This window comes from Panthera pardus, unplaced genomic scaffold (genome assembly GCF_024362965.1).
Source record: "Panthera pardus isolate Hobbes unplaced genomic scaffold, ASM2436296v1 HiC_scaffold_18, whole genome shotgun sequence".
Taxonomy (NCBI): domain Eukaryota; kingdom Metazoa; phylum Chordata; class Mammalia; order Carnivora; family Felidae; genus Panthera; species Panthera pardus.
This window is the reverse complement of record NW_026526743.1, coordinates 6,446,603-6,465,060: the sequence shown is the minus strand read 5'-3', so window position 1 is coordinate 6,465,060 and position 18,458 is coordinate 6,446,603. Positions and strand designations below refer to the sequence as shown.

The window sequence follows — 18,458 nt, the reverse complement described above, 5'->3', positions numbered from 1 at the left end:
CCAAGAGCTGAGGACAGCCTCTGGGTGACCGGGTCCTACAAGCCTGAGGATAGCTAAAACCCACCAGGAGGGATCCCTTGCCGGGACTGGAGACTGGAGATAGGAACGTGGACGGGGCAGAGGCCTTCAACTGTGAAACCAGAGGACAGTGGCCAGCTCACCGCACCCGGGCTGCAGACCAACGGAGACAGGTGGATGGGCATCGTTTTAGGCCTAGGATTTGGGGAACAGGCTTTGTTGCCCTGAGCTGAATCAGGTGTGGAGAAGCCAGCAGCTTCCCCCCCACCTGTCACCTGACTGTCTCGGGAAGAAAGGGACACTGCCGCACACCTACCTCAGGAACGAAGACAACAACTATCAAGAACAGGCCCGGCCCCCCCCCTTTAGACAGGAAATCGGGGTCCTCCCCCACTGCCACAGGATGAGCGAGCTGCAGCCCTACATGGGGACTTAACAGGGGGACCCGTGTGGCTGAGGCCGTGGTCCTGGGGTGTCTGTGAGGCACAGCAGCTGCTTTTCCAACTTTATTTAGAAAAACAAATCCAGGTCCCGGTGCCCCCACACCCTCCCCCACCCCAGCCATAATTTAAATAACTTAGAGACAGAGTTGGGGGTCAGTGTCGGGAAGGGGGAGGTGGGGAGGGCTGGAGAAGAGCCACTACAGCCGCCGCAGCGCCCGCTTCTTGTCCGTCTTTTTCTTGGCTGCCAGCTTCTTGTCCCGCTCACCCGCGTGCTTCTTGGCCATGGGGCCATCGGCTCCTCCAGGACCCCCGGGAGCCAGGGGGTCAGCAGAGGGGGCTGCGCCCGCACCCGGGGCCCGGCCGGCCTCTGCGCTGCTGGGCCCGCTGGCGCCCCCGTGGATCTCCGTGAGCAGGCGGGCTCGGGCGGCGTACTCCTCGTAGTTCTCCAGGAGCAGGCGGCCAGCCTCCTCGTTGAGGGCAGACTCGGGGTTAGGGTGGATCAGCAGGCACTTGATGGTCTGCGGGCAGAGGACCAAGGTCAGGGGGCTGGGCCTCGTGGCCTCCACACCGGCTGCTCCCTGTTCCCGATGCTGTCCCCCAACAAGACGCTGGCCCAGCTCACACCTGTGTCCCCTGTGATCGAGGCCCGGACTGGAGAGGGAAGGGACTTGCCCGAGGTCACTCAGGAAGCAAGGGAGACAACTTAGGAACTCACACCTGGGCCTGCTGGGACTCCAGGGCTGTTCATCTCTCAACATAAACAGGACACATAAAAACCCAGGGCTGTCACCAGAGGTACCAAGGAAGAGCCAGACTCCGGTGGGCGGGCCGGACCGAGAAAGGCATCAGGGTGTAAATAAAGGGACCTGGCCCGTGAGGAACATCCAGAGGGAAGTGTAGGAAGGGAGCCGATCCCCACACCCCTTTAAGTGGGGGGTAAACCGAAGCCAGACGTGCACGGGCTCCGTGAAGGGGTGGAGCGAGACCAGCCACAGTGGGGTCTGTCCCAACCCCCCTTTTGGCCACTATGAAAGGGAGCCTGCAGGGCCCTAACTGTGCCTCAAGCGGGGGACACGACCCTTCTGGCCTGTAAACAAGGACAAGAACAGGTGGTCCCCTGGCTGCTGTGACAGGCAAGGCACATGGCCCGGCAAACACCAATGATGCTGAGCAGGGACCCAGGACCACACCCAATTCTAAGCTCTGGCCCCACACCCACAGGCCCCTCAGGCGCTCCCTCACGGCTGGGGCCAGACCCAAGGCTCCTAGGGATCATCGGGGACACAGAGTCACTCTGTGAGCTCACCTCCAGAGTCCCTGGCAGCCGCTGCAGACACGACCGGGAGAGGAGGACAAAGTACGATTACCTTGGAGCTCCATCCTCCCCAAGTGCCCAGCAGGAAACTCCGCGTCCCCACCCCACCATCTGCCCCAGGGCTCCAGAGCAATTCCATTTTCAAAAAAATGTGTTTTCTGAAGTAGCCCCCATGCCCAACATGGGGCTGGAACTCACGACCCCAAGGTTAAGAGTCACAATCCTACCGACTGAGCCAGCCAGGTGCCCCTCAGAAACCTTTTGTAAGCCTTGAGTGGGGTGAGGAGGCAGCATGTGACCTAAATGCCTTAGTGGCCGTGGAGATGGGTGTCTCCACCTGGGCTCAGTGGACACAGAGTCCGAATCACCCTCTGTGAGGCCGCAGAGCAGCACGAGCGCCTGGGCTTCCCACTCGATGCGACAAGTACGAGTCCCCTACCACACACCGTCCCTGGTGGAGCAGAGTTGCTCCTGGTGGAAACGACAAGTTTGAGCTACGGCAGTGACGGCTGTACAAATTCTGTGACTCCCGCGTAACCAATGAACTGTATGGTCCAGGAATTTCATACTGTAAATTATAACTTGAAACCAACCCCCCCCCCCCCGCCCCCGCCCGATGCCTGACTTGCTCCATCAGGAAAGTGTCCCATTACACAAACCCCTTGCGCGTTCCACACACAGCAAAGGTACACCAGGCACGGCACAACCTGTACAACCACGCTCAGTGGATCAAGCACTGCCAAGCCTTCCAGAATTTTCCATCTGGAAACTTGGACTTTTACACAGAAGCCCCTAACAACTTCAGAGTTTATTTTAAAAAAGAAAGAATGCACCACAGCCCAGGCGCCACTGGGATGTCCAGGAGGGGGGAGCCCCCCGCCAAGAACTCACCAGCAGCACATGCCGGATGCCCAGCTCCGCTGTCCAGTCCCTTTTGAGCACGTTGACGCAGATCTCACCGTTGGCGCCCACGTTGGGGTGGAAAATCTTGGTCAGGAAGTAGCCCTTGGGCGGGGAGGCGGGAAAGTCCTTCCCCAGCAGGAGCTTCATGCGGAACAGGCCTCCGGCGTAAGGGGTCCCCTCTGGAGTGCAGGAGGGGGCCGGGTCAGGACGCCCAGTCTCCAGTCTGGCTGTGAGCCCAGTGCCCTGCCGCCACCCCCCCTACCCCCCACAAGACCGAGGCTTTCGTGAGAGTGGAGCGAGGCTCAGCTCCCTGCCTCAGGGTGATGGCCCTGACCTGGTGCTGGTAGCCACCCCCGGACGCCTCCTCTCTCCTTCCCGAGGGCAGACGCTCCCACCCACAGATCTTCTAGGAAGCAGGAAGATCTTCTTTGAAGGCCCGCAGGCAAATGATGGGACTGTTGTCAACTCCAGGTCTGCCCGCCAGCCTGCCTCAGTGAAAGGTTCTCGTCCACCCACTTGCTCATGACACACACACACACACACACACACACACACACACACACACACACGAGGGAGCGGTTCTGTGCCCACTGTTGTTCCTCGTACCCCAATCCCCACATCCCTCAGTGGCAGCCTGGCGACTGACGTCTAGGCGCCCTCCTGCACCTGACCCCGCCTCTACGGTCACCTCTTTCCCGAAGCCAGCGGTTAATAGTTTCCTGACCGCCCTGCCCCCTCCCTGTCAAAGGAACACTGCAGCCATCACATCTTTGAACCCACCAATGGCTTCCTTTCCCAACTCCTTACAGACTCTTCTGCTCCCTGAAAGCTCCATCAGTCTCTTCTCTGCCCCTACAAAGTACCCACGGCGCCTGCCTTGGAACCCGGCCTATCACCATCGAGCACTGCGTGATAATAACCCAGAAGTCTTCCCTGACGCCCTCCCCACTGTCCCATGCGCGGCCAAGTCTTTCACCACGCGCTCTCGCAACCTCTTGTGTCACTGTGTAGAAGCAGCACACTAATTCACTGCACGGTTAAACGATCACACATAATCACCTGGTTATTACTGTTCCCTCTTGCAACACCGTGTCCGGCTAGTTCCCTGCTCTGTCCCGTGGGTCCCGGACATGACAGCAAGGAGTCTGCGGTCATCCGGCCCACCCTCCAGGCCCCAGAGAACCCCTACCTGACAAGCCTGCTACAGCCCCCGTTAGATGCTCTCACCACCTTGCAGGAAACATGTACACGGTCAGTGGTTGTGGTGTCCGGCCCTGCAAGCCGTGAGCGCCAAGTCAGAGGGCTCCCTGGTCCACCACTGCGTCCCCAGCACCCGGCACAGTCCAACTTGTAACTGGAGCTTCCTATTGTTCTAGTTCTGCTTTTTCGGTTTGTTTGTTTTCTAGATGCCACGTATAAGTGAAATCACGTGGAAACGGTCTTTCTTTCCGACCCTTTCTCGTACTCAAGAGGAACCCACAAGCACACTCCTCCTGCCCACACTCACCAGGGCCCTCGATGGTGACCTGCAGGTCAGTGAGGTCTTCCTCGTTGGGGAACACCTTGATGCCATCAGGCGGGTCAGCAGTCAGCGTGGTCACCTCCTTATACACCAGGCGAATGATGTGGGGGGGCAGGTTCTCCACATTGGAGTTCTGGACACAGAAGAGAAGGGGTGGGTAGCTGGCGGAGCCGGGGCTTCCTGGATCTAAGGATGCAGTGGCCACCCTGGTGTTGATCCCGCAGTCCCCAGGTCCCCCACCCAGCATGCTCCAGATGGCCGTCCAAAGCTGACCTCCCACTAGAAATGGGGACGGGCCTTCCAAGGGGCTTGTGGATGGTTCTGCCTTCTCCAGAGGCCCCCAAGTCTTGCTCACAGTCAGGCATGGTCCCCAGTGTTTCGGGGTACGCCCGAGGCCTACCCTGGTCCCCCTCCCTACCTAACCTTGGTGAAACCATCTTCGAAACCCCAGCTCGGGCCTGGAGATGGAGGCGGAGCGTCCTTGCTCCCGGAACACCCACGGGCGAGCCACAAAGCCCCAGAGCCCTCTCCGGGACTCAGCCGGGCCTTCCCCTCTGGGGAACCTGCGGGCCGCCCAGGTTCCGCTCCTGCCCCGCCTCCAGGAGGGCCCGCGGGCCCATCCCAGGCCCGGGACCCCAGGCGGGCCCCCCGATACCCCAGTGAGTCCGCGAGAGGCTCCTGAGACCCCGCCTCCTCCTCCAGGGGGGCCCCTGACCGCCCCTCCCGGGCCTGGCCTCCGCGCTCACCATGACTGTGGCCGGCCGGGGGCGGGTCCCCCCGGCCCCCTTCCTGCGCTCTGCGGGCCGCCGGCTGGGGCGGGGGGCCCAACTGCTGCCGCTGCGGCCCTAGGGAGGCCCCGGCAGCTCCGCTCCACTCCCCGCTGCCTCCGACGCCCGCCGCGCTGAGCGCCTAGAACTCCTCCTGCCCCGAGCGCCCAGCCGCACTGAGCCGGTCGCGCGCGCACCGCCGCCCTTTTGTAGCCGTCCGTAGGCCACACCCCCCCCGCGGCCCCGGAGCGCCGCGCCTCGACCCGTGACGTCACCGCGCAAGGTCCTCGGCGTTCGGGGCGCTCGCTCCCTTCCCGCAAGCTGCGGGCAGAAGCAGGAGAAGTTGGGGAGGGGGACGCGCGGCAGGTCGGCCAATGGGGACGCACGGGGGTCGTAATGGGGTCCCCGGAGAATGGGGGCTCTGAGGCGGGAGAATAGAGAAGGAGAGGAAGCGAGAGGCAACGCGACCGCTGATTGGGCCGTTTGAATGAGACGCCTCCTCCGCCCGGCGTACGCGCGCGTGCCCTGACGCCCAGGAAATCGCGCACGCGAGTAACGGTCGGCCGCGGAGCCGGGGAGGGGCATGGGAGGGCGGGACTCGGGGGGTTTAAACGGATGACGGAAGGCTCCCTGGCCAATGGGGACACGTAATGGTGGAATGGCGTCACGGGGCTCGTAAGCGCCAGTCCTAGATGGAGAAGGCGGTGCCAGGGGGGCGGGAAGGAGTGGAGAGTAACCAATGGGAACCTTGTCTAGGTCGGGCCAAGCCGTTCGTAGCCAACGAAGTTCGTCTGTTTTGTATATGCAAATTAGGTGTGCGCGGCCGTCCGCGCCCGCTCCTCAGCCCGCGGTGGGGATGGGCGCTGGGAGTCGGCTGCATTTTTCTACGAGGCGCCATTTTGTGCGGGCACTGCCCCGTGACCCGTGTCGTGTGTCGCGGGCGGGGCAGAAGCAGGTTGCACGGCCTTGAGGGCTTGGCCGTCTGTGGCCTGTGACTCTGGCCAGGTGGCAATCACGACGTCGGGTTTCTGTTTCCCCACGCGGGAAGCGGGCGCCGGGCTCCCTCGGGATGTGCCGGAAGGAGGTCGGGGCCTGGCGCTGCCCGCCAGTGGTCCTCGGGTCTCCACCCTGTAGCCCCGCGGCGGTGTCCCCGTGTCCCCGACGGGCCTCGCCACCCTGCAGCCCCGCGCCGGGGAATGGTGTCCCCTTGTCCTCGCCGTGTCCCGGGCACCGGCCTCGGCCTCCCATCCCTGCCCGCCACGTGTCCCGGGAAGACCCCTGAGCCGCCTCCCTCGTGCATGCGGCCCGAGCTCCAGCAGCAGGGACCCCACTGTTGTGCTCCGTAAGCACCCACGGAGGATCCGCCGCGTACTGGCGAGCCCCACCTGGTCCTCAGTACCAGCCAGCCGGTTGCAGGGGACTCTGACCCGAGGGGCGCTCAAGGACACTGAGGGAAGAAGCAGGGGCCTCGCCCAGGTTCCCCCCACCCCCCCAAGCAGAGACAAGGTCGAGGTGGTATGGTAGTCAAGCCCGGCCCTGCCGCAAGGATGCATCCAAAAGACACAACCGTGCTGATAGTGACGGTCACGATGCAACCCCTGCGAGCTGTGCGCCAGGCACTGCCCTCGTTCCATTGCAGGCGGCAACCCTGTCGGGTGGAAGCACGATGTGCACGCACGAAGCTTTTGGAATAGGCGGAGGGTAGCAAGGGGCAAAACCCCTGGCGGCGTGGGGCTGACGCTCTCCTGGGGGTGCCAGGCAGGCAAGCAAATATATAACGTGCTGTGGGAGTGTGATAAAGACCGGAGGAGGGAATATCAGGGCCTGCGCTGGGAGGGCGGGGGAGACAGGGAGTGATGGGGTGGGGGGAACCTTTAGAGAAAGGGAAGAGGCAGGTCTCGGGTCCAGGCCGCAGTGAGCAGAACGCTGTGTTCTTTCCTTCTATCAAGGAGGAGCCGCGGGAGGCTCTGAGCCGAGCGCGACTCCGTCTGACTTCCAGTCGAGAACAGAGAGGCCGAGGAGGAGGTGCTGGCAGCCATGGAGGTGGGGATGAAGACCGTGCTGAGCAGGTTTGTGGCAGTCGGGGTGGGTCGAGGGGTTGGGGTTCCGTGAAAGTCAACAGGACCTGCTGTGGGGGAGAGGGAGGGGTCGCCTACCCCCTGAACGGTCATCTTGAAATTGAGGTCAGCAGACCTTTTCAGAAAAGGCTTTCAGCTTTGTGGACCGTGGGTCTCTGTCTCAACCCACTGCTCAGCCCTGCTTTAGTGGCCTCGCCAACATGAAGAGGAAGGGGTGGCCGTGTTCCGCTTAGGCTTTGTTTACAAGAACAGGTAGTGGCCCGAGTGGCCCTTGGGTAGGTCCTTGTTTACCATCCCCTGGAATCCCAATCCCAACAGGCACTGTCCCTGCTGGAAACTTCGCAGGACCCTTCTGCCCCGCTACATTTTGACTAGACCCCAAGCTTCCAACAGCACACTCCCCAAAGCCCCCTGGGCTGCCTTTCTGTTGGTCCCTGGTATCTGCCAAGCTGTCTGACCTGAGAACACTTGGGCGTGGGTCCCTTGTACCTGGAGAACTTTCCACTGCCTTGCTTGCTGGCATACTCCACCCTCTTTGATCCCGGTCTGTCGAAATTTGTCATTTCTTGATCACTTAGGACGTGTTTATTGCTGTCACCGCTGATTAGGTGAGCTCCAGGAGATCAGGGACTCGGTCCTCAGCCCCCAGCAGGATGCCTGACAAGTCAGGGGTGTTCATTCACTCAGCAGGTGTTTGCTGAGCACCTAGTGTGTGCCGGGGACCATTCTGGGTGCTTAGGGTACCTCAGGAAACAGACAAAGATCTTTGCCCAAGTGGGGTTTGCTGTAGTGGGCCAGGGCAGACATAAAACAGTCCAATAAATTCGTAAGACTTGGAGTATGTAGAAGGAACAAGAACCGTGGACAAAGAAAGAAGCACAGGAAGGGGCTCGGGGCACTAGGTCCTGCGAATGTTAAGCTAGGTGGCCAGGGTAGGCCTCGGCAAGCAGGTGTCATTTGAACCCGGGTCGGAAGGAAGGCGAGAAGTGAGCTATAGGCTTATCAGAGAAGAGCATTCCAGGCAGCAGCGGGAACAGCTGGAACATCTGAGGAACTGCATGGAGGCCAGTGTGGCTGGAAGGTAGGGAGGAGTGCGGGGGGGAGATGAGGTTGGGGTGGGAGGTCTCATGCAGGGCCTTCCAAGCCATGGTTAGAACTCTGCCCCTTTCTCTGAGGTAGTAGGGAGCCACTGCAGGGTTTTGAGCAGAGCAGTGCTGTGGTCTGACTCGGGTGTTTGCAGGTTACTTGACTGCTGGGTGGAGAAAAGAATGAACAGCCCTGCCTCCCTGCCAGGGAGGAGACCGTTGCAGATCCTGAGAAGGGACTGTGGTGGCAGGGAAATGATCTGTAAGTGGCCAGTAAGCATGTGACAAAAATGCTCAACAGCATTAGCCATGTGGGAAATGCCACCTAAAACCACAGTGGGATCCCAATTTACACCACCAGGGTGGCAGTTATAAAAAAAGTCAGCCTATAGCAAGTGTTGGAGAGGGTGTGGACAAATTGGAACTCTTTTTTTTTTTTTTTTTTTTTTTAATGTTTATTAATCTTGAGAGAAAGAGAGAGTACAAACAGGGGAGGGCAGAGAGGGAGAGAGAGAATCCCAAGCAGACTCCATGCACTGTCAGCACAGAGCCCAGCGTGGGGCTTGATCCCTTGAACTGTGAGATCACGACCTGAGTTGAGGTCAAGAGTTGGACCCTCAGGATGCCTGAGTGGCTCAGTTGGTTAAGTGTCCTACTGAGGTCATGATCTCACGGTTCGTGGGTTCGAGCCCCATGTTAGGCTCTGTGCTGACAGTTCGGAGCCTGGAGCCTGTCGTGGATTCTGTGACTCCCTCTCTGTCTGCCCCTCCCCTGCTCACGCTCTGTCTCTCTTTCAAAAATAAGTAACCATTAAAAAAAAATTTAAAAAGAGTCAGACACTTAACTAACCAAGCCACCCAGGTGCCCCAAGAGATCAGAACTCTCACACATGGCTGGTGGGAATGATAAATGGTACCACTGGTTTGGAAAACATTCTGGCAATCCCTCAGATGTAAATACAGCTACCGTGTGAACCCATGGTTCTGATTATTACTCCAGATAATTGAAAACAGACGTTTGCGCAAAAAGTCACACTTAGGTGTTGCCAACGGCATTATTCACGATGACCAAAAGGTGGAAAAACCCAGAAGTTCATCAGCTGAGGAATGGCCACACCAGCTGTGGTGCCTCCCATACAATGGGCTGTTCTATGGCCACAGAAAGAATGAAATTCCTGCACATGCTCCAAGACGGAGAAAACTCAGATGCCTCATGCTCAGGGAAAGAAGCTAAAGCGGTGGCCTTGGCAGTTGGAGAGAAGAGGACAGATTGGAGAATTAGTCGGGAGGTGGCCTAGTGATGGCCCTGAGTCAGTTTGGGAGAGGTGGGGAAGGGTGGGCATAGGGTGCCTTCCCTTTGCTAAATACTGGTGACCCGGAAGCTTACTCTTTTTTTTTTGTTTGTTTGTTTTATTTTTGAGAGAGACAGAGCACGGGGGAGGGGCAGGGAGAGGGGGACAGAGGATCCGAAGCTAACTCTGTGCTGACAGCAGAGAGCCCCATGCAGGGCTCGAACTCACAAGCCCCGAGATCATGACCTGAGCCAAAGTCGGAAGCTCAAACCGAGTGAGCCACCCAGGCACCCCGGCCCAGAAACGTCTTCTGCATTGAAACCCAGGTTGTCCCTTCAGCCTGAATTCTAGCCTCACAAATCGATTTTCATTTCTCCTGTTTGTTTGTATTACATGATGAGAGAAGTAGGTTCTGGGGGGGAACTCGCATGGCTACTGAGGTGCAGGAAGGAAAGACGGGAGGTGCAGCTCTTGTCCTCCCCCCCACTCACGCACACCCCCTCGGCTACCCCTGTGAGCACCCCGGGGGTCCTGGAGCGGCTGTGCTCACATCTGTGTGCACACGTCCACACACACCTGCCCTGGGGGGGGTGGGTGTGCCCTGCTCCTCGGGAAGAGCGCCCACACTTTCTAGCACTCTCCGACCCGTGAGCGTTTACTCCAGGTCCAGTCCTTGGCTACAAGCTGCAGGGAGCACACGTGAGCATTTACCTTTGGGCACTGTCCTGAGCTTTCCTGAGGGAGAAGCGCCTAGAAGTGGCCCTTGTTTGGATCCTCACCACCATCAGGACCTGACCTGTTTAACAAGTGTTTTACTGTTGTTGTTGTTGTTTTTAACGTTTATTTATTTTTGAGAGAGCGTGTGAGCGCAAGCGAGTGGAGGAGGGGCATTGAGAGAGAGAGAGAGACAGACAGACAGAATCTGAAGCAGGCTCCAGGCTCTGAGCTGTCAGCACAGAGTCCGTCATGGGGCTTGAACTCACAAACCGTGAGATCATGACCTGAGCCGAAGTCGGACGCTCGAGTGTCTGAGCCACCCAGGCTCCCTAACAAGTGATGTTTCTTTTTTCTTTTTCTTTCGTAAGCACCATCCGTTTGCAAGCGCTGTTCTACGTGCTTGGGACAGATCCAAGAGCAGGACAGGAGACAAAACCCTGCCTTCCCGGGGCTTTCGTTGTAGGGGGAGATAGGTAGTAAACACCAAGCACAAAACCCAGGTGCTCAGCTGTCCTGGTTTGCGCAAGACACAGGACTTTCGGTGCTAAAACTGGGAAAGTCTCGGGCTAGTACGTAAGGAAGGTTGATGGTGTGAAATGGTACTAATTACTGAGAAATCAGAGCAGGGTAAGGAGTATTGGGAATGCCGTGGGAGGGCATTTTAGGCAGGGTGGCCACGGTGGACTTTCTTGAGAAGGAGGCATTTGAGTACAGGCTTAATGGCGGTGAGGGAGCAAGTTTTGTGGAAATGTGGAGAAAGCCGTTCCGGGCAGGGGTGCAGCCGACGTCGATGTCCTGATTCAGGAATGAGCCTGGATATCGGCGATCTTCAAAATGCATGATCCATCGCGGGCAGACCACGGTGCTTTCCCCTTCAGCCCTGTCTCCTTTCCTCCCGGTGTGGCTGAGCATTTTCCATGTGTAAATACCCCCAGCTTCATTTCTGAGGCCACCGTCTGTGGTGGTCAGCAGGTCCTCTGCCCCTGGGGGGCTTCAAACCTCTGAGCACTTGGCCGTCTGCGGTTGACTCAGTAGGTGGTTAACAACACCGCGTGCCCTTGTGTCCCAAGAGCAGGACTTCGAGCTCTCCTGGGTGGGAGGGACCTTCACTGATTGGAAGGATGCCCCGAAATGGATCAGGCAATGGACACGCTGGTAATGACCCGCTTCTTCCGCCGGCCATTCCAGGCACCAGAAACCCTAGAAAGCAGTGCAGACATCACGTTGGCTGAAAACACACTTTCGTGCACCAGGGCCTTCCTTTACTGGCTGTAAAACCAGTACCTCTGCTGCACACCCAGACCAAGCAGGGTAATGATCAGTGCCGGTGAGGACGGAGGCAGAGAGATGTTCGCACATCCACGGACCCGGCGGGACTTCTGAGGCTGCAGCGTGGCATTTGAGTAGCAAATGTGTAAAACACACCACCGTGCAACTCAGACATTCGTCTCCTGGGGGCTCATCCTAGGAAGCGAGAAGCGAACGCACCAAGCGGTTTGCGAAAGATGTTCCTCCAAGCATTGTTTACAGTAATGGAAAAGGGGAAGGACCCAAACGCTGTGTGGGTAGGGACGGGAGTCTGTCACTTCCAGGTGCCATTGAGAGTCCTGGTGAATTTGTTGTTGGACTCAGTGGTGTCTCACAGAGTCTGACGGGGGTACTGAATCCTGTTCCCCTGGAATGATCGTGTGCAAATGCTAAGTAACAAATGCCAGAGGAAGGGTGAAATTAGAAAATATCATTCGGCAGACACCACAGTAAGAATCACCCAGATTCTAGGCAAGAGAATCACCCAGGGAGGCTTGAAGCAGCAGGTACAAGTTTGAGGGGGAACAAGTCCGAGGGCCCTCAGGCAGGGTACTTCCTGTTTACCGAGGGGGAAACAGCCCCTCCTCGGTGCCCCGGCCAAGTGGTCCAAGCTAACAGCAGCAGTCCCAGCTGGTGGCCAGCACAGGCTGTCCCCATGGTGATGTGCCAAGAGGTCGGTGTCACCGCTGAATCTCCTGCCGGACGTGCACAGCCTGGACCTATTCATGAGGAGACCTCGGACCGGGTGCAGGGACATCCTGCAAAAGAGCCATCCTGGACTCCTGAAAAGCATCAATGGCGTGAAAAAGACAGAGGGACTGATCAAACTAGAGGAGCCTCAAGAGACAATCACATGTAATAGCTCGTCCCCAGACAGCAGGGACTGCAAAGAAACTGCTCCAAAGCAGGGTTGGGACAGTCGGTGAAACCGGAACATGGGCTTCATCAGCGTGAAGTGCTTGGTTTCGGTCCCTGTGCTGTGGATGTGGAAGAGAACGTCCTTGTTCTCCAGAAATGCCCCTTCGCGACAAAAGGGTATGACGTGCGCAACTCACCCTCACGCACCTCTGGAGAAGAAAAAAAAGGTGTTTATATGGAAAGAGAATCCCGAAGCAGTGTGTTGCAACGTTAACAACTGGTGAATTGGCGAAGTGTGTACAGGTGTTCTCTGACTTATTCTGGTAGCTGTTGAGCAAGTTTGAAATTATTTCAAAACCCGAAGTTAATGGCGGCAGAGGGGAAGGCACATGGACACGGCATCTGGTGTAGATTTCAGGAGCTCGCAGGCCCTCCCTGTCAACGGGTTAAGAATAGTCTCGTGGGAGCTGTATTTATTGACACAGCGGAGTTGCAGACTGAGCAAGTGTTAGGCTACGAAGGCAGAAATGCTCACGTCAGACCATAGCCATGACTTGCCCATCCAAAGCACGGTGTGTGTCGATCAGATTGTTCTTTTCTGGGTGGAACACAAGTGAAGAAGGCGACTGGACTGGCACATGGAGGCCGTGTCCAATGAAAAGTACGTGCCTTTAAGCCCTGGCCTTGCAACTCAGTGTGGTCACTCTGCAGGGCCGAGGAGTGAGACTGGGACCTCCCATCTTGCAGTCCCTCCTGGGCACACGCTCAGCGAGGGGAATGCCAGTCAAAGCTGGCACCGTTTACATTTAAATTTATATTTGATTTTAGGGGCGCCTGGCTGGCTCCGTCGGTCGAGCGTCCAACTCGATTTCAGCTCCGGTCATGATCTCACAGTTTGTGAGTTCGAGCCCTGCGTCGGGCTCCCCACTGACACAAAAATTCAGAAGCACAAAAGAGGATATGTCGAAAAGCCTCTAGGCACCCATCCTCCCCCCCCCCCCCCACAGGCAACCTGTAACAGCCAGAATGGACTACACTGTGCTGCAGTAACAAGTAGCCCCCAAACCCCCATTGTTAAAGGAACAGGGTTTATTTCCCACTCACACTGCATGTCCATCGAGGCTTGGCTGAAGTCGCTATTTGGGGCCCTGGCTGATGTGTCTTGGATGCAGGCCCACAGAGTAGGCATCACCTGAAACATTGCCAGTGGGGAAAGGAAGAGTGTGGGGATCTGTCTGCACATGGGCTCTCGGAAGCTTCTACCTACCTCTGTTCCTACTTCAAGCATATCACGTGGGAACATCTGATCTCAAGGGGACAGGGGAGTACTGTCCTTCTGTGTCCCTACGGGGAGAATTGTCGCGTGCTCAGGGAACCCATACTTGGATGCGCTGCATGGTCACCTCTCCCCCACCCCCTCCAGTTATCTGCAGACAAAGACGCCAATGAGAAGAGGTGGTTTCTAAGAATATGCAGACAACCCTTGTGCTCACCAGGTGACACATTTAACGAGGGAGCATAACACCAAGATTCGAGTGCACTGCACGCGTCCCTCCTGCCCCACTAATCTACAGCCAAACAAATAAACCTGACTAGGTGAGCTCTGGCCAGTGCTGAACAGTTGACCACACGGAAGGGGATGAGGCTTTCTCCAAAGCAGATCACACTGTCCCTCCAGCAAGCTAGGAGTGACCACTTCCCCACAAGGACAGTGCGATGGTTAGATTTCATGTCCACTTTGCCAGCCTACCATTCCCATTTGCTGGGTCAAACCCCAGTCCAGATGTTGCTGTGAGGTATTTTGTAGATGTGATTAATGTCTACTATCCGTTGACTTCAAGATCACATGGGTGGGCCTCACTCAATCAGTTGAAGGCCATAAGACCAAAGATAAAGTATCTCAGAGAAGAAGAATTTTGTGTCAAGGCTGTAACATGGAAAGCCTGCCTGAATTTCCAGCCTTTGACCTGCCTCACAGACTTTGGATTTGCCAACCCCACAATCACAGGAAGCAGTTCCTTAAAATGAATACACACACACACACACAGTCTTATTGGCTCCAGTTTTCTGGAGAACCCTGACTAATCAAGTAAAATCTAAAATTTGGGAAACGGGCTCCTGGGTGGCTCAGTTGTTTAAGTGTCTGACTTTGGCTCAGGTCATGATCTCCTGGTTTGTGAGTTTGGGCCCCATGTCAGGCTCTGTGCTGACATCTCAGAGCCTGGAGCCTGCTTCGGATTCTGTGTCTCCCTCTCTGTCTGCCCCTCCCTCGCTTACACTCTCTCAAAAAATAAATAAATGTTAAAATTTGGGAAACAAATGCACCAGAGAGGGAGGGATTTTCTTTTCCTTTTTAATAAAGGATTTTATTTTTAAGTAATCTCTGCACCCAACATGGGGCTCAAACTCACAACCCCGAGATCAAGTGTCACACACTCCCCAGGAAGTGTGTTATCTTCGAGATGAAATTAGGCTTCCCAGGAAGGGGTTATCTTTGAGATAAAATCAATACTGGAATGAACTGCACACACAATCCACCCCCAGAGGCATGTGCAAATGAGCCCTTCAATGTAAGATGGAAGTCTACGATTCATGAACAAACACTTTGGTGCCCCTAGGGGACAGGTGTCCTAAAGTTCATAAAGCCTTGCAGGCACCTACTCTCCCCAGTGTGGCTTACTGTCAGCTCTTGTCCTCATTATGCAAATATTTTAATGCACTGGGGGAAAAATCCTTCCTTGTTATCACAAAAACTGGTAATTGAATGAACCGTGCCATGTAACACCCCCTGTTATGGCTTGAATTGTGTCTCCCCCTCCCCCCAGAATAGAGACATTGAAGTCCTTCCTAATCTCCAGGACCAGTGAAGGTGACCTCTTTTGGGAGTAGGGTCTTTACAGATGATCGGGTTTAGAAGTCACTGAGGATGGGCCCTATTCCAACATAACTGGTTGTCCTTAGAAAATGGGGAAGTTTGTACCCAGAGACAGAAAAGTACAGAGGGAAGATGATGTGTGTGTAGAGTGCCAGCTGTTGCCAGCAAGCCACCAAAAGCTAGGAGAGCGGCACAGCACCAGTTCTGCTCTGCCTCAGAAGGAACCAACACGGAGACCCTTTGCTCGCAGACCTGCAGCCTGCAGAACCAGGAGGTGGCACATTTCTGTTGGGTGAGCTGCTCGGTTCAGCGGCCCCAGCAAACCAACAGCACGGAGCACCCCGCTTCCGTCAGACTCAGCCAAAGGCCTCAGGTAGAAGGAGGTGCAAACACATGCTTAAATGCACAGAGGGAAGAGGCTTTCTTTGGAAGAAACCGAGGACTTTTCAAGGTGCTGTACCGGTCCCTCCCACACCCAGCTCCTTTCTTGGTGACAGACTGGGGGGGGGGGGGGGGCAGCCCTGACCACCTCTATGGACTCTTAGATGCCCACCCCCGCCTCGGCCAGTGACACAAACGCAGTGGTGGAAACCCATTTCTTCTCGACAGTAAACCTTGAGACTGGGGCTCAGGAAACATCTGTTTATTCCAAAAAATACCAAGTTACCACTCCACCGCTGTCCTCACCAAGGAACTGGGGGGGAGGGGGGTCTGGTGTAGAGCCCGGGAGGGGCAGGGATAAAAAGCTGTCCAGCACTGTCTGGTCCAGAATTGTTTGGCTTCTCTCTGCACCCCTCCCCTTGCCCCCTCCACCAGAAGTGGGGGGTGGGGGAAATGTGTGAGTGTGCGCGCATGCGCATTTATCAGGGGCGGAAGACTCAGATGGCGAGGTCCCGGCTCCGGAAGCATCGAGGGTGATCGGGCAGGGCAGGGCTGCTTCCTCACCCCCTTGAGACCTCTCCCCACTATGGCTTATTTGAGATAAGAGGTCAAGGCCCCGAGGTCAGGCGGCCTGTGGCAGAATGAGTGCGGGGAAGGGGGAATGAGATTCCTGGAATCCAGGCCAGGAGAGGGCAAGTTGAGGTGTGTAGGGGCGAGTACAAAAGCTGAAAGATCCCAAACCCCCAAATTCTGGGGGCTGGAGAAAGCTGAGTGCTCAGTGGGGAAGGTGAGCAGAGGGTCTGCAAGGGGGGCAGGTGCCCAAGCTGGCTCCTTTCTTGGGAAGTCACAGTCTGCCTGAGGGGCACTGGGCGCCGCGAGGCCCTAGGAGGGATTGGAGGAACCCAGAGGAGCAGCCATAAGCATGGAGTCAAAAAACTGGCACTGGGGCCCAGGTAGATGGGGGTGGCTCCCCAGTTCCCTCGGTGTGGTGGGAGCTGAGGGCCAGTTCTCTGCCCCAAGCTCCTGACGGGAAGGGATGAGCTGAGGTGCCAGTTTTGGGGGGGGGGAGGGGGGGAGACAAGAGGGAGAGGGACGGCCCAGAGAAGGGAGAAGAGGCCCCCTCGCCTTGCCTTGGGGGCTGGGGAGGGGGTATGTAGCCCTTTAAAAGTGGGGGAATGGCCGCCCCCCTGCAACATGGCTATATACAAAGGGAATTGGGGCAGATTGTGCATTGGGTGTTGAGGAATCCCCAAAACCCCTGGAGGCTCCCTGGTGTGTGAGGGGGAGGGAGGGGGAGAACACTACCTCTCTGTCGTCTTGAGATGATGCAGATCACCACCCCACCATGGCACTGGCAGTGGCTGTGGCCCTCAGGATGGGCCTGCTCCACGATCAGGCCAGCAGAAGACATGATTGAAGGCCCCAGAGGGGCCACAGCTGCCCACCCAGCCCATGGGGTCAAGTCTGGCCCAAGCCAATGGAGTGCTGTTTTGGATAGGGGTCCAGGTAACAGGGGCAGTGATATCACCTGAGACCTGTAAAGCGCCCCCCCACACACACACTCCCTGGTGATGATAAAAGGTATCTGTGTTGACCCTGTCACCGATGAGATGGTTGGGTGAAGGGCTGTGAGTTACCAGGAGGGGCCTGGATGCCCTCACCAGGGGGGTGATGGGGTCTGGCCAAGACCAGGTCTGTGGCGGGGTTGATGCAGGCATCAGCTTAAGTCAGGGGAGAGGCAGTGACATCATTAAAAAGGGGCAGACTAAGGATGATGTCATCAGAGGGGTCCTCACCTTACTCCATTTTTGAGGGAATAGGAAAATGGTGTGTTATTGTGCTAGTTCCCCTTACGGGAACGATTATAGGTGCCGTGGGACCCCAGAACACAACTGAAATGCAGCCATTGTCGTGCTTGGCCCTCAAGATGATGGATCCTGGAAGATGACGATGCATATGGTTGAAGTGGATCCTAGTAAATGATGACATATTTGGGTGTCATGGATCCTAGGAGATGATGATGCTATGGTTATGGTGGGTCCTGGGAGGTGATGACACCATGGTGGGAGTGGATCCTGGGGGGTCATGACCCCATTAGCTCTCATGGGTCCTGGGGGGTGATGACACCATGGTGGGAGTCGGTCCTGGGGGGTCATGACCCCATTAGCTCTCATGGGTCCTGGGGGGTGATGACACCATGGTGGGAGTCGGTCCTGGGGGGTCATGACCCCATTAGCTCTCATGGGTCCTGGGAGGTGATGACGTCACGGTTGAAATGGATCTTGGGGGGTGATGACTCCATTAGCGCTCATGGATCCCAGGAGGTGATAACCCCATGGTTGAAATGGATCCTGGGAGGTGATGACATCATGGTTGAAGTGGATCCTGGGAGGTGATGATAGCATTGGCTTTCATGGGTCCTAGGAAGTGATGACACCACAGTTGTCAGGGACTATGGGAAATGGTGGCATCATCAGTGCTAGTGGATCCTGGTAGAGGATGCTACCATCAGCCATTGAGGATTCTGGAAGGTAATGACATAATATGTCATGATGGGTCCTAGGAGATGATACAATGGTTGTGGTAGATCCTGGGAGATGGACACCGTAGGTCATAGGGAATCCTGGGAAATGATGTCATCATCAGACATGGTTAGCATTTGACCCCAGGTACAATGCCATCATGAGTGGTGGAAGTCTTATGGCACCGATGATATCATCAGCCAAATCAACAGTGGGCACACCCCAACCAACCCCATCCCACCTCACCCCCAACAGAAATCCAGGAGTTTGTTGACAGAGGCAATGATGTCTCTCGTTATGGCAGAAAGAAACGAGGCCAGCTTTTGGGCCACTGTGAGTCCCACGACTCTGGGAGGCTGGTGGGCTAGAGTGGCC

At 56.7% G+C, this 18,458-nt stretch overlaps 1 protein-coding gene and 1 long non-coding RNA gene across 2 annotated transcripts; one reads left to right on the top strand and one right to left on the bottom strand.

Annotated features, from left to right (window-relative positions):
* Positions 1-511: 511 nt before the first annotated feature.
* UBE2S (ubiquitin conjugating enzyme E2 S) lies at positions 512-5,163 on the bottom strand. The gene is made up of 4 exons (XM_019437894.2): positions 4,948-5,163; positions 4,187-4,334; positions 2,668-2,858; positions 512-979 (listed from the first exon to the last, which is right to left on the bottom strand). Exons 1-4 carry the CDS (start codon positions 4,948-4,950, stop codon positions 659-661), a joined length of 663 nt encoding a protein of 220 aa, XP_019293439.1. The 5' UTR covers positions 4,951-5,163; the 3' UTR covers positions 512-658.
* Positions 5,164-5,262: 99 nt separating this feature from the next.
* On the top strand, positions 5,263-15,690 carry LOC128778005 (uncharacterized). Its single transcript, XR_008423308.1, has 3 exons — positions 5,263-6,669; positions 6,918-7,037; positions 15,431-15,690. It is a non-coding gene; the product is annotated as an uncharacterized LOC128778005 (long non-coding RNA).
* The last annotated feature ends 2,768 nt before the right edge of the window (positions 15,691-18,458 follow it).